This window comes from Ips typographus, linkage group LG4, assembly GCF_016097725.1.
Source record: "Ips typographus isolate SLU linkage group LG4, UJ_Ityp_2.0, whole genome shotgun sequence".
NCBI classification, from domain to species: Eukaryota; Metazoa; Arthropoda; class Insecta; order Coleoptera; family Curculionidae; genus Ips; species Ips typographus.
Window position 1 is genome coordinate 11,579,526 of NC_138425.1, and position 14,856 is coordinate 11,594,381.

At 34.4% G+C, this 14,856-nt stretch overlaps 3 protein-coding genes across 10 annotated transcripts; 2 read left to right on the top strand and 1 right to left on the bottom strand.

The window, feature by feature from the left end:
- Window positions 1-68: 68 nt before the first annotated feature.
- LOC145728294 (putative serine hydrolase) lies at window positions 69-3,123 on the top strand. 3 transcript variants are annotated; one of them, XM_081978402.1, is made up of 3 exons: window positions 69-212; window positions 2,001-2,196; window positions 2,247-3,123. In XM_081978402.1, exons 2-3 carry the CDS (start codon window positions 2,029-2,031, stop codon window positions 3,117-3,119), a joined length of 1,041 nt encoding a protein of 346 aa, XP_081834528.1. In that variant the 5' UTR covers window positions 69-212; window positions 2,001-2,028; the 3' UTR covers window positions 3,120-3,123. The 3 variants fall into 3 exon arrangements, with proteins under 3 accessions (XP_081834528.1, XP_081834527.1, XP_081834529.1); XM_081978401.1 differs by lacking the exons at window positions 2,001-2,196; window positions 2,247-3,123 and adding exons at window positions 274-493; window positions 550-1,552; XM_081978403.1 differs by lacking the exon at window positions 69-212 and adding an exon at window positions 1,637-1,788.
- Window positions 3,111-5,240, bottom strand: LOC145728291 (ileal sodium/bile acid cotransporter-like). The gene is made up of 9 exons (XM_081978397.1): window positions 5,086-5,240; window positions 4,772-4,913; window positions 4,596-4,718; window positions 4,292-4,539; window positions 3,972-4,208; window positions 3,715-3,915; window positions 3,473-3,659; window positions 3,346-3,421; window positions 3,111-3,290 (listed from the first exon to the last, which is right to left on the bottom strand). Exons 2-9 carry the CDS (start codon window positions 4,911-4,913, stop codon window positions 3,170-3,172), a joined length of 1,335 nt encoding a protein of 444 aa, XP_081834523.1. The 5' UTR covers window positions 5,086-5,240; the 3' UTR covers window positions 3,111-3,169.
- A 1,472-nt stretch (window positions 5,241-6,712) lies between these two features.
- LOC145728289 (uncharacterized) lies at window positions 6,713-14,736 on the top strand. Of its 6 annotated transcripts, none has more exons than XM_081978394.1 (10): window positions 6,713-7,132; window positions 7,450-7,644; window positions 9,831-10,023; window positions 10,395-10,553; window positions 10,612-10,787; window positions 10,938-11,205; window positions 11,808-12,010; window positions 12,072-12,305; window positions 12,363-12,558; window positions 13,754-14,736. In XM_081978394.1, the coding sequence occupies exons 2-10, from the start codon at window positions 7,630-7,632 to the stop codon at window positions 13,840-13,842; spliced, it is 1,533 nt and encodes a 510-aa protein (XP_081834520.1). In that variant the 5' UTR covers window positions 6,713-7,132; window positions 7,450-7,629; the 3' UTR covers window positions 13,843-14,736. The 6 variants fall into 6 exon arrangements, with proteins under 6 accessions (XP_081834520.1, XP_081834517.1, XP_081834519.1 ...); XM_081978391.1 differs by having other exon boundaries at window positions 7,458-7,644; XM_081978393.1 differs by having other exon boundaries at window positions 7,474-7,644.
- Window positions 14,737-14,856: the final 120 nt, after the last annotated feature.

Here is a 14,856-nt window from a genome sequence, read left to right on the forward strand (position 1 = left end):
AAACGCCACATCAAATTCGAAATATACTACAGTTTCCAGTCTAATCAGAAAAGAAGACTAATGTTTAATTTTTTTACTAGGTTAGGTTAGTTGTCATTACACCATTTTTTTTGTGTTAAATATTTTTAATTAATTATGTGATACAACAGAAAATCAAGTTTGGTTTGTGCTTTACGTAACGTTGCTCAGATGCGAGTCCAAAGTCCTTTCAAGTAAGCCCGTTAAAGTCAATGAGATGTTGCGAAATGTTGATAAATCAACTACATATTTTAGGATTTTACAAATTCACTTTAAATGAGTTTAGGATAAAATAGATCTAAAAATGACTCTATTAAAATCATGTCTCTCAAAATATTCGGTATTAGTTAGAAAGTTTTCAAGTGATTTGTTACCAGTTCAAGAAGTTTCAATTCCTGTGCCTTGGGGAGAAATCAGAGGCAAATGGTGGGGCCCAACTGATTCCAGGCCCATTTTAAGTTTGCATGGCTGGCAAGTAAGTCTAGTAAAATCAATTTTGTTTAATGTTAATTGGAACAATAACTACTGCAGGATAATTGTGGAACCTTTGATCGCCTGATACCTTTACTGAACAAAAATGTGGGTTTCCTGGCTGTTGACTTTCCAGGGCATGGATATTCATCTCATATCCCACCAGGAATATACTATCATCTAACAAGTTACATTCTAACCATAGAATTTATAAAAAGATACTTAGAATGGCCCAAAGTTTCACTGATGGGTCATTCACTAGGTGGAGTGACTTCCTACACTTACACAATGCTCTATCCTCAAAAGGTTGACTTTGCAATTTGCCTGGATGGAGCCAAACCTATGGTTATGAAAAATCGCATTAATGTAATTCCCAAGTTTATTGACCAATTCCTACAAAGTCACAAATACCTCGAAAGCAATCAAGAACCACCAAGCTACAGTATTGAAGAAATAAAACAAAAAGTTCATGCCCCAAATAACAAGTCTGTTAACTTAGAATATACTCCCCATATTTTTGAGAGAAACATTGCTCCCTCTAAAATAAACCCTGGTAAGTACTATTTTACTAGAGACCCAAGACTCAAATCTGGAGAATTGACAACACTGTCCCAAAATGAATTAGTAGAACATGCTCAGAACATCACCTGTCCAATTTTTATTGCAAAATGTAAAGCAGGCTCTTATTATGAAGTTAAAGAGAACTTTTATGATGTGCTTGATGTGTTGAAGAGATGCAGTGTGGACTGTGATTTTCACTATGTTGAAGGAACCCATCATGCTCATTTGAATAATCCAGAAGAACTGGCTGTATTAATTAGAAAGTTTATTCAGAGAAATAATATTGAAGATCGAAGTATTGGAGGTATTAAGCCTGAAATGAGAGTCAGTGAAGAACAGGATCCTAGATTAAAAACTGCTAAATTATTGTTTTAAGTGTGTTTGTTTCAGTTATTTCATCCAGTATAGTGTAAATATTGTAAAGTTATTAATGTATTTATTTGCTTGACAGTTGTTTTGTCTGTAACATAACTTATTTTTGTTAATAAAAATATTATGAATTTGTATTGTTTAATTTTGTGTAGTAATATTACTATGATTTTCTTAGGCAATTGTAAAACACTGATAAAATGTTTATAGGTTTGGCAACAATGTGGTGTGTTGTTTTATTATTCCAAGATTGTTTTAAGATGAAATGCCATAAAACATTATTATAGTTCAAGTTCACCTCTAGTGATAAAAAGGAATTTGTGCATTGAAATCAAAATTAATCATTGAAATGATTATTACAAACTTTGGGTAAGAAATATTTTGCACTGTTCAGTTTTTTGGTTATGAATAACTTTGTTCTCTCTTTTGCAATGGGAATTATTAATCTAATCCCGCTTTTTTTCTCGACCTTTTCTATGGACAGAATAACTTTATTTGGAGTAAAAAGTAATTTCATGATTATTGAAAAAATATGCAGATATACCAACTGTTGTGTTATTTACGTTAATAATTTGTTACAGACAATACATTTCTACCAAATGTTAAACTATGTTCAACCGTTTTAACAAAACTACAAAGTGGATCAAACATATCAGATCTTTCTCCACAGAGCTGCCAGTTCGCGAAGTTTCTATACCAGTTCCTTGGGGGGAAATTAGAGGAAAATGGTGGGGACCTACTAACAAAATTCCTATTTTGACTTTACATGGCTGGCAGGTTGGTCTCCTTCCTGAGTTTTTTATACACAATTAAATACATAATTTTAGGATAACTGCGGATCATTTGATCGACTCATTCCACTCCTAAACAAAGACTTGGGTTACTTTGCAGTAGATTTTCCTGGTCATGGTTACTCATCACCACTACCTCCCGGCATTTTCTACAACGTTTCCGCCACCTTGTTGACCATCGAACGTGTTCGAAGATATTTCAAATGGCCTCAAGTTTCTTTGCTAGGCCATTCCATGGGTGGATTCACTGGTTTTATGTACTCGATCATCTTTCCTGAGCGCGTCGACTTTATTGCCTGCATAGACATTCATGTGTCTGCCATGATTACCCATCAAATGGAGTGGTTGCAGTATTCTTTAGAAGAATTTATGAAACATAATGATCATTTTATGAGCGAAAAAGAACCTCCTAGTTATACCATAAATGAAATGAAAAAATTAATTCATGGGCCTAATAGTCATTCCATATCCAAACAGTACGCCAATTACATTATAACGAGAAACGTTGCTCCCTCAAAGGTTCATCCAGGAAAATATTATTTCACCAGAGATCCGCGTTTGAAATCCATAGAGCTATTTAGAATAACTATGGAGGAATTACTGCTGTATGTCAAACGTATCAAAAGTCCTCTTTTCTTAGCCAAGGCGGTGTCAGCTAACTCCATTAAACACAACGAGCAGTTCTATGATGTGTTGCCAATATTACAGGAAAACAACCAAGATTTGGATTTTCATATTGTTGAAGGTACACACCACGTGCATCTTAACGATCCGGAACAAGTGGCTGATATTTTGAATAAATTTATCCATAAACATAGTGCTGGTGACCGCACTTGTATCCAAATAAGTAAGGAAACATTTGTAAGTGAAGAGGAAGACCCCAGAATAAAGTACAACAGATTTGAGTAAGTAATACTGCTTTTGGTTTATTACTATAGTGTTATCAATTTATCGCAATTTTAAGCCACTTTCACGGGGTTGTCCACTCCATCTTGTTTTTCCTTTACAGTATCCATTGAGCTCTCTTTAAGGGTGTCGTTATCAGCGCTTTTAACCAGTGACTCATTATTTGCGCAACATCTGTAAACATTGCATAAAGAAACCTTTGTTAAATTGTAATTAGGGCATTGATTACCTTTGTTTAATTTTCCTAAAAATGAACAGCAACCCTAATGGGATGGGGGTCATAATGGCCACAGACACAGGAATTACTACAAAATTAAAAATAAAAGTAATAGTTTAAAACAGATTCTGGGATTTACCTGTGGTGAGATCAGCATAAAGAGAGTCCAACGAAAATCTGAGTAAGAAAATTGAAATACCAGTGTTTTGAATACCAATTTCCACTGCTATAGCTGTAGCATCAGGATTTGGCTGTCTCAAGATCTTTGCTACAATATAACCTACTGTATAGCCCATCCACGGAATTACCATACCAGCTACAACAATCTAGCAAATAATGAGATTTAGAAGAGTTTGGCTTTTTCCGCATATTTGTACTCACCCTCCATGAAAACAATTCAAACAAGTACAAATTCGTTACAATAGCAAAAACAATGATAAACAAGATAAGAAGGGATGAAAACCCTTTCAAAATCCGTTTCAAAAACAGACCCAGCTTTTTAAAATAACGTTGAATTAAATAGCCAATTCCTAGTGGTATAATTAGCGCCACAACGTAGGTGGAAATATGTGAATAAGGCACCTGAAATATCATTATGGTTTATTGTTGTTAGTATAGCAATGAATCCGTAGGCTTACCTCAATGTCAGCGTCATCAAAAATGGTGGCTCCAAGGGTAAAAAGCCAAAGGGGCATCATACCAAACGCGGAAAGCGTGCTAACGGTGGTCATTAGTATTGACAGGTCGATGTTTCCTTCTAAAATTGCTGTCCAAATGTTGGAAGCTCCACCACCTGGTGCCACACCGGTGAAGAACATACCGAGTCGCATAGTTGGGTCATCAGGAAACAGTACCAAACCCATGCCATAGCTAATCTTTTAGAAATTACTTACTATAGTATGCATATCAGGTCAGTATAAATGGTACTTGATAGTTGTAGAAAAGCTTAACTAATTACCAGTGGCATAAAAATGAATTGTCCACAAAATCCCAGAATAGGTCCAATCGGTCGTTTGATCAAGTTTTTCAAGTCGCCCCAATTTACTGCACATCCGAAATTAACGTAAATTACAGCTACAAGGACCGCTGTTGATGCTGTGAATATCCTATCCACCACTCGTTGTTTGCGCAGACATGTTACGTCCAGTTCGTCTTCACTGACACGTTCTTCTGAAGTCAAGTCTCTACATGATATGATCGTATATCCTGAAATGTAACTCTTCGTCCTTCTTGTTGCTTAAATATTATTATTATACAATCACCTAGAAAATTTCCTTGTAAATTAAAACTGCCAGACTGAGTTACATTATTAATAACAATTTCCTCGCCTTGAATGAAGGCAATGTACTCATTCTCACTATACAAAACACAAGAACTGCCTTCATCTGAAACCACAATTTTATAAGAGTCGGTTATATTAAAAAATATATATATTTACCTATTTCTGTAACGTAATACTCAATAACCTCCACCTCCCCCATGTGTACTGTAATGTTGGAGGGGTTGAAAGCGATCCTGGTGCCATTAACAACGAAAATATGACAAAATAATAACAATGCAACTAGCATACGCAAGGCCATCTAAAACAATAGTGCGATATACATATAAATACTGATTAAATTTCCTCATCTTAACAGACTAAATAAGAGAAGTTAAGTCTAGATGACTCGTATATTTACAGTGCCTTAAACCAACAAATAGATATCGTGTATTATTTGTTAAAATTTTTTCGCAAAAAGCACAATGCAATACCTTTGTTTATCTCGAAGCACTAAACATTTAAAACTAACAAAACTTAAATGAGTTTGTTCAGAAGAAATTGGTTAGTTTTAATCTAATATTTTTTATATTGGACCTGGAAAGATAACAAAAACGTGTAGGAGTTATTCAAGATTTACTGGAGGTATAATAAATTTTAAAACAATTAGAAAAGCCTTTGCTTTTATAACTACGTTTCTCTCACAATTTTAAATTAGTCTATAGCAATGTATATGCTTTTGTTGGTTGGATTTTTACAACCGGAGTAGACATAGTCAGGGGTGTCATACCAACTTTTTTTGTAATTTATAGAGTAGTAAAGCCGTAGAAAGAAGGATTTTGTGATGTTAGTTAAGATAAGCAATAAATATTTTAATTTAATCAATATACGTGACTACTAGATAAAAAGCTCACGTCTGTATTTGATCTAATTTGTGGATTATTAATTATAATCCTTATATGGAAGGAAATTTGCTCACTTTTTATAATACAGTATCTGCATATTCAGTGATCGGAGTACTCTTATATAAAGAAGCTAATGCGCTTCAAAGGGGTGTAGTGTCAAAAACAAATTTCCTGGAATATTCCCTAAAAAATCACGACATTAATATTGCATCTACAAGATTTTTTTGAAATGTTAGGGCCAAAAACAGAAAAAAACTGAGATAGTCATAATTTATACACTAGATATATCTTTTCTCAAAGCGGATGAAAAAATACAACAGGGTGTTGCATTTGAAATAATACTGATTTGAGGCTTTGAAACCAGTTACAGCACTGTGCATTTGGTTTGACTTCAAATATCTCAGAAACTACAAACAAAATTGCAATTTATTTAGTAAAATTCACTTTTTTTCAAATTTACATAGGAAATCGCAAGTTTAATACAGTTCATAACAGTTATGTGTTGTCTATACAAATGTACGAATAAGTTTTAATGTTTAAAATAACTGAAAAATAATAAAGTTTTGAGATTCAATTGAACTGAACTGGATACTCGGATATCAGTTGATCACGTGACGACAGGTTAATAAAATGTTTGCTCATCTCTTGGCAAGTTTGGTTGCAAAACTAGTATTGTTATTGTATTAAATATTAATAAGATAAGATATGAATCATAAACTTATTTATTATATATTACTCGACAATTTGGTGAATAAGTTTCTTTGGTTGTGTTAAATAAAACTTTACTTAAATCCCGTCTTATGGCCGCATTCGTTTTCATGCTCCAAGAAGCGAACACAGCGTATGTGATGTCACTTTGACGTAATTTGACAGTTGTTGGTCATATTATGGTTTTCCCAAATCTTTAACTGGTGTAAAGTGAATCAAAATAACATCTGAAACTCTCAAATCTACATGGTGTGTTTATTAAAAAATCGAATATGCGTGTGGTGAAGCCGAATTTAATAATAGCAAAAACGTCCATAAATCTCTCCCATGATCGGTGTTACGAAAATACCATGCGAGTCAAGGTCGATCGGTAATTAATTTCTTGTTTTTGTATATTTTAAATCCCGGCAAACTGCTCCCGCAACGCCGAAAATTTAAATTTAGCCGGTGGGACGAAAAAAAAGCTGAATAACGCCGTAAGGTAGAGGAGCGACATCCAGCGCGACAATAAGCATTTTCTCCTCGACCGGCTGTTACCTCACAATCGTAATTTTAATTACCGTAATTGTTGCATTGTGTTCCTAAAGAGAACTAACGTCGATAACTGTAAAGAATTTCATTTTAAATGTTTTAAATTGCAAAATAAATCCGGTGAAAAAGAACCCGTTCAAATCGAGGAAAGCTGTTCGTTGTTCCGACAGAGGCGCGCGCGTGCGCAGTGTTGCCAGTCTGCAGTCATTCATTTCGGCCATGTTGATTTGATACAACGATAAAAACCTATCGCGTATAGAAAGTTTTCCGGATTTACATGGAAAAAAGTGCAGTTTTCGTGCCATGAAGAAGTCCACGGTGCAGTTATGGGTTCAATAATGTGATACGGAGCTAAAACTACCTTTGAGAACGTCCTGTACAACACCTACGTGTATCGGTATGTGTCATAAGTTGACAACCTACTTATTTACCTATTTTGAATATTTATTTACAAACTTATTACCTGATAGTGAATGTTTATTCAGCTGCTATCTGCATCCTTACAATCTAAACTACACTATTGACCATTTAAAGTGGCTCACTTCCCTTCAAATTTACTTAAAATTAAGGTCCAAACTAGTTTGGTTCTTCCTATGTGCAAGTGTGTCTGAGTAAAATTTCAACCTTGAGTGTACCCCTACATGGACTTAGATTACAGTTTATTGTTTTATTATTAAGGATGTAACGCTATTGTCGTTCTTCATTTAAATCCAGGTTTTTAGCCTTTCCAGTTTGTAGGCTCCAGGACACACAGTGCCTCCATTACCACATGTCCGGTTTTGCTTGTTTTTTCTCAAAAACTCGACAAATCATAGCATTTTAACTATCTTTATTATCCCAGGATAAGTGTTTACTGATACAAATACAGATAAAATTTGGTACCAAATTTTACTGATGTCACGTAGAAAGGTAGGACATTTGTTTTTCATTGGGTAACCATGTGTAGTGATAGATTAGTTTTGATCCCAGTTTATCTTTTTTTAAGTAAACTGATTAAATCTAATAAGTAGGATATCTACTACTTGACCTGGGTTACTCCCAATCAAAAAGCATGATTTGGTTGTGTCATGTAGAAAATGTGTTATGTCTGGAATGTTATAAGAACATTAAAGTCCCAATTTGGACAAGTATTACCTATAGAATACTAAAACACTATTGTGACACCTTTCAAGAAATATCTACAGTCCTAAACAGGTTACAGTGACTGGCTGGATTTCCATTTTATTGACATCAAGACTGTTTTGATGTTCATCAGACAAAATATCATATAAGAAAGGAAGAAATTCTGAATGCTGATCAGTTAAAATGAATGAAAGTATGCTTTCCTTCAGTTATACCAGAAGTATAAAATGAATGATTAGTATGTGTGGCTATGCCTACATTAATTTAAATTATATTACTTCTTTCTCTTTTGCTGTACTGAGGTAACTTATTAGAGTGTTTTTACAGGTTGGGAAACAGTATAGGTAGTGCAAAATTAGTCAGGTGATACAAATTTGAGGAGTATGAGGATACTAAAGAAACTAGATGATGGGAATTACTAAAATTCATAAGAACATAATAATAGTTAATTCCATGCAAATACCATATACAGCCAGCTCTTTTGTAGACAGACATGGTGTTTTTGATTGGCATCTTCAGTGCAAAACTAATATATTGCCATACTATTTCAATGAAATTTGATAGAGCAGGATACAAATAACTTAGTTTTGCCCTAAACTTGCCAATTGAAAAAGCCATTAGTTGAATCATTTTGAACTTGACTCATTTCTGATTGCTTATTGGAAAAGTGACCAGTATCAATGATGTAGTAACCCTATTAAAACAACCTCACTGGTATATTAATCTTAAGATGACTACAGTGATTTTCACACTATTCAGTCCTGCTGAATCATTTCCACTGTTTGAGTAATACAGAAAACCAAAGTATTTTTTGTCTGTGTGTGTCATTTAATGTTTGTTGACCAAATCAAAGAAGACAAAGTGTATTCTAGGGTTTATACTGGGACATGTGGTGAAAATGTTGTGAATCTATGGTACCTAACTCAAAGATGTTCTGTAAAGGAACTCAACCCTGGTAGCCTTCAGTCAAAATGAACAAAAATTCGCCTTTTTGAAATCATGAGACATAAGTGATGACTACTTATGTTTCATAGTAGTAACTCACTAGATATTGGCATTTTGAAGGTTTCCTTGAGAACATATACCTATTTTTCACATTGTGGATTAATGGCTCTTGATGTGTCCCAAGCAGTCAAATTCCTAATACCTCACTAAAAGGAAGAAGATGAATTTAACAGGATTCAAGTGCAGGTGCATAGAATACTAGTGCTTTGTCCACCAATTTTATCAAATTCAATTGATTATTGTTTATTGTATTATATTATGTTTTTTAAGCACAGTAAGGTAATTAACAGCTTTAAGGCCTTGATAATTAGTGCTTTGTAATTATTTGATTAATCACACAGAAATTTTAAACCTATTTTAAATACCCCATATAAGCTTATCAAATAATGCAAGCCAAACCAAGTACCTAGTGCATTTATGTATTTATACATTTTTAATTTTAACTGATAAACCAAAATAAATATTCTGTAATTGGCTTTATATACTAACATTATAGCTACTATCTAGCTTATCATTAGCTATACCTTCTATGTGCTTACCTAACCTGAGGTTTTTTTGCTGTTTTAAACCTTTTTTAATCTGAATTTATTTGTTACACTGCTATTTTTGTTTAGGTTGATGCAAAAAACACTCAAGTCACAAATTATTCTTTTAAATATCACCAAGAATAAAAGTGAAAATGTTGATAGAAGTACATGTCATGTAATGGACAATCAGTAATGTTACTACTAACATACAACTAACCAGAGATTACCATATATCTACTAACCGTAAGTTCTTACTAACATTGGTAGTGGTAATAGTAGGGTTTGAAGGTGGTATGGAGTTAAATGGTAATTCTCATTTAATTGCGAAAATTTATAGGTTTACATTTACTTAGTTTATGGTTGTTGTGGTGAATAGCCTAATTTTGGGTTTAATTTTTATGCCACTAAAAGTTTTGTGTTACAGTTATTATATTATTTAAGGTATTGAAAAGAATGCCGGGGCCTCCGCCACCGCCCCCTCCGGGTCCGCCTCCGCCACCCTTAATGTCGCTACCCAAATTGGGTGGCGGTGGTGGGGGATCAGACAATAGGGGTGCCCTGTTGAGTTCAATCAGACAAGGAACCAAACTAAAGAAGACTGTTACGGTTGACAAGAGTGCACCATTAATTCAAGGTAAGTAAGTTACGTGAATTGGTAAAGTTATTAAAACACCATGAACTTTATTGTTCAATATTTGTGGTAAAATCGATTACGACAGGTAATGTTTTTATAGCAAGGTATAGATCCACAAACATTGAAATTGTTTTTGTCGAAACGCATTGAGTCATTTAATTAAATAAAACATCAGTTGTCCCAGGGGATTCATGAAAATTCATGTTTCCAGTAAAACACATGAATCATACTTACTTTATTTCAAGGTGTATTTGTATTTATACTTAATTTTTATAAAATTTTGTTAAACTGTGTTTTAAGTGACAAAAAAAATGACAATAATTGTAAAATCAAAATGTGTCACTTGACAGAACTGACGCGTTCTTTTTTAGGAAAAAACAATGCTGTTAGCCATAATAATGGAGCCTCTACCGGTTCTAATGGAGGAATTACCCCATCAAACAATTCCATTCAATCGAAACCGAATGGAATCGCGCTTGGTGGTTTATTCGCAGGTGGAATGCCTAAACTTAAAGTTACTGGACGACTTGGTAACGTTTCTTCCCCGGGTTTTTTTGGTTAAATTGTACTTAAATGTAGTGTTCATAGGCACGATCAGTTCGTCAACTCCTAGTCTAAACAATAACGAAAGCGATAAAAGTCCAAGTCCCAAGTTAACCCCTTCAAAACATTTTGATAGCATTCAGGATCAGTTAAAAAAGCAGTTGCACAATCCTAGTGATACCAGAGCGAGGGGACCTCCTCCTCCAGCACCAACCAGACACGTAAGTGTTATTTGAAACAGTTATGTAAAACGCATAATGCATTTCAGTAACGATTATAGCCGTAATTATTCAGTCGTGATTGTCGTAACGGTCACACGTTGCGATAAATTAATAATTAATGGACCAGTAAAGGATAATATGAAATTTCAGATATCAGTAGAAGAGCGAAGACCTGCGAAACCGGCGAGTTTCCAGACCAACAATTCGAACGGTGTTCATTTAAGTCAAACCTCGATTCAAGGCAATATTTCGAGTTTGCATCATAGTAGCGCGTTGCACAGTCGCAAATCGAAGAGCAACGCAAATCTTAGTTCTTTAGATTGTACAGATAATGTAAATAATGGCGGTTTACAACCGAACAAACCTGTGATCAACCATGGCAAACCGAATTTGGCGCCAAAACCTCCAGTTTTAAATGGTAAGTGTGCATATTTCATAGCTTATAATTTGAAAAAATAGTTATAAAGGAAAATTAATAATATAATAAATATAAAGGTATAAAGTTTTTACTGATCACACAATTATAAACTTAAATTTTTGATTGACATACTAGACTAAACACTAACTTATTTTTACACGGTTTTAAGACAGTAAAAATTATCTGAATATAGAGCTTCAAAGGCAACTGCGAATCCAGATGGATCTAGTTAATACTAAAGATAATAAAACAAGTTGAAAGAAAAGATTAATTTCTATTAAATATTGATTGTGGTCTTATTCTATTTTACCAAAACGTATTCCCATAAATTGACGTTATTATCATCCGTTTAATTTATGAACCCAATACCTTCTAGTTATTTTTATTAGCGTGGTTGTATAAGCAATTAAACTGCCTGAACCGTTTACTTAACAGTTACAGTAATGCCATTTGTTTGCTTGTTCATGTAAGTAATCATTTCAAATATGTATGTAGTGATGGTTTTTCTCTCTCTCATCACATAATTTGGTGTATCCCCTTTGTGTGATTTTTGTTTTGATTTATTTAAAAGAATAATTACAGAGGGATGGGTCTTATTGCAGGAAAGCTAACACCCCCTACCAAATTAGCAGTGAAACCAAATAATAAGTCAATTAGTAGGGCGCAAAGCATGCGAACGCCGAGGTCACCGTCACCTCAAAGCCCTACACCGAACAACGACGTTAATTTAAAATTCGGAACTGTCCGAAACATCAGCGCGGTAATTGGACAATCACTGTCCAATCTGAATTCTCCTTCTCCAGGGGTGAGTGGGAGACTACAGTGGTAGATTTGAACACTTAAACTAAATTTGATACATTATATAGAACGGGGCAAGATCCCGACCGCCGTTGGTGGGAAGACCTTCGGTGCCACCACCGTCGGTACCGCCCCCGCCCACCCCTTCGTCCGGTCCACCGCCGGCACCAAAACCATCAACGGTGCGACCCAATTACGCCCCTCCTCCACCACCTGGAGTGCCACAGCCGCCCAGTCACGCGCCTCCTCCTCCGCCACACAAAACGCAGCAACAGCCACAACCTGTCAGACCACCCCCGGCGGTATTTATTTTTATTATTGTACGATTCTAGTGACTATGTTGGGAGGGATGTTTTTAGGTTCCAAATAGTAATAACGCCAATCCGCCGCCGCCACCGCCCCGACACTCATCGATGAGGGATGGCAATAATGTGGCGCCTAGAAGAACAGGAACGGACTTGGAGGAAAAGTTCCGACACTTGTTCAACACCCCCGACAGATTTCCTAGACCACCGCCTTACAGAAACGTCTTGAAGTTGTATTCAAATCGACAAGGTCAGTACTTTAGTTGATGTTTTAGTGGCAAATTTGTGTGTTTTTATGCTTCCTCAAGTTTGGTCTGTGATTTAGTTATTTAGATGTGTTTTTGTGTTTGTTCACCGATTTTGTTTCCTACCACTTGCATATATTGGGTAATTTACAATTTTCTCATCTACCCATTATACATCATTAGCAATCTGTTAGTTCACTTACTGTTTTTTTTTTCTTCAATTCTTAGAGTCATCCTGCTAATAGAGGATTACCCGCAACTGCATGTCTTCTTTCTTGCATGGACTGGTCTTCATTCACCATTAACTTTATTTATTATTTTTCTGTAAATATTTGTAACTTTTTTCCTTCACATCACTTGAAACTTGTAGACGTTTTTACTAAATATTCACGGTATTTTAGTATTTTTCTTGTGATTTGATAACTTTTGTCCTATCTACACACATTGTCTTAAGTTTTCAGTGTTTTAATTTTACTTCACAAACATTTAAACAGAATATACCGTTTCAATATGTTGGACTAACGTCTTGTTGTCAAAATAAAGTTCTCTGAAGAAGAGAAACTGTATAAAGAACTACACTTCATTCCTCGGGGTTATTATTTTTTATGCTTATTTTAGTTGGAAGTATCTAAGTGTTTGAATATAATATTTAGGCTTAAACCATCACTGGTGAAATTGAGTTATTTAGTGTAGTGTAGGCATGGTGTTTATCCAAACTTGAAATTCTTTTGGCTGATTGGCTATATTTGATTACAATATTTTGACTTAGCTACTTCCAACCTGTACCTAGTCATTTTATTAACCGTTTATTTTAATTAAGGTGTACGTTACGTTTTGTATCACTTTTTAGCATGCAATTTGCATGAGCAATGTACCTATTACGTTTATGTTTAGAAATCATTTTCGATTTACTTTAGTTTGTAATCTGTGTAATCAATAATACCATTCCAATAATAATTACGGTGGTTTGTATTTTACTGTCTTCTTATGTGAATATTTAACTCCCAACACAAGTTGACACAACAGGTAGGTGCATAAACCATAATAAGGATCTTAACTCTTGAGAGTTTACAACTTGAATTCTTTAACTATAATACTGCACTAATTTTTGGAAAAATAGTGTTTACAGTAAATATACACAAAAGTTAAACGTAACACAAGGTAACTATTCCAAGTAGTAGATCAAAAATTGTGTTTCAGCCTCGAACAAACAGCAAGCGCCGCCTCCACCACCTCAGTTACACCTTCACCCTTCGAATAAATCGTGGAACACCACGTCGACTTGCTAGCATCAGATATCTTAGATTAGTTTTCTGTGTTACCTTGCTAAACAAGCATCAGCTCAGTCAAAACTAGTAATGATAGCTAAAATTGTGTTGATGCACTGTTTAGCAGAATCAAATAGACAGTTTTGCTCAAAGGTGCAATATTTTATTTGTCGATATTGAAAATGATATTCGGAGATGTTTTTCGAGGTTGTGTTTTTTTGTTCATGGGTGTATGTTGTCTCATAGTGATTTACAATAACGGTATATAGTCTAGTGAGTAGAGAGAAGACTTAAATTGGAAAGATTGATATTAAGGGGAATATAGTTATAGCTTTTTTAAATTTTTTGGGTAATGGATCGGATCAAAACTGAGAGAGTCACGTTTAGATTCCTTTGAAAGTGCTTGTCTTCCAATTTACTTTTGTTGTTGAATACACTAGTAAGAGATCTAAGACCATTTATGATTGTGTGAAGTTTTAATTTAAATAAGTTTAAGGATGAATGTGTTTGATTACCAACGTTGCAATGATAATGGTCCCGAAACAGGTGTTGTGTCATTTAAATAAAATTTATACTGAAGATTGATGTTACGATTTCTTATTAAGTCCCAAGTGGGGTATAAATAACAAACACCTCCCACTGGGCTTGAAATATCATTACGATTAAATTATAATTAATAAGATGTATTTTATTTTTTATACCGTATACATAATTGTTTTTAGTTTAACCGCGTTTACTCTGTTATTAAGGAATGAAGAAGTTTTAAGATACTTACTAGTCACCTGTTAACTTTCATTGTAGCAAATATTTCAGTGCCTAAACTAGTATAAATTATTTAATCTGTAAATAACTGTATAAATGATGATTTATGTACAAAGTTTTTCTTTTTTATATATTAAATCAATTCTAACAGAATTTAGTTTTCAGTCCTTAATATATCCAATTCTGTGGCGTAAACCACTTACCAAGAAGAGCATGAAAATTTTTGACAAATCAACATTGTTTTAATATCCAGATTTCCTTAAACCTCTTCCT

Bases quoted from the DNA above. Each gene is read 5' to 3' on its own strand.
- LOC145728289 (XM_081978394.1), top strand. The intron at 10,554-10,611 runs GTAACGTTTCTT...TAGTGTTCATAG, and splicing joins TAAAGTTACTGGACGACTTG to GCACGATCAGTTCGTCAACT. The intron at 10,788-10,937 runs GTAAGTGTTATT...ATGAAATTTCAG, and splicing joins CTCCAGCACCAACCAGACAC to ATATCAGTAGAAGAGCGAAG.
- LOC145728294 (XM_081978401.1), top strand. From the start codon at position 323: ATGACTCTATTAAAATCATGTCTCTCAAAATATTCGGTATTAGTTAGA. The intron at 494-549 runs GTAAGTCTAGTA...TAACTACTGCAG, and splicing joins TAAGTTTGCATGGCTGGCAA to GATAATTGTGGAACCTTTGA.
- LOC145728291 (XM_081978397.1), bottom strand. From the start codon at position 4,913: ATGGCCTTGCGTATGCTAGTTGCATTGTTATTATTTTGTCATATTTTC. The intron at 4,209-4,291 runs GTAATTAGTTAA...AATTTCTAAAAG, and splicing joins AATTCATTTTTATGCCACTG to ATTAGCTATGGCATGGGTTT. The intron at 3,422-3,472 runs GTAAATCCCAGA...TTAATTTTGTAG, and splicing joins TTATGCTGATCTCACCACAG to TAATTCCTGTGTCTGTGGCC.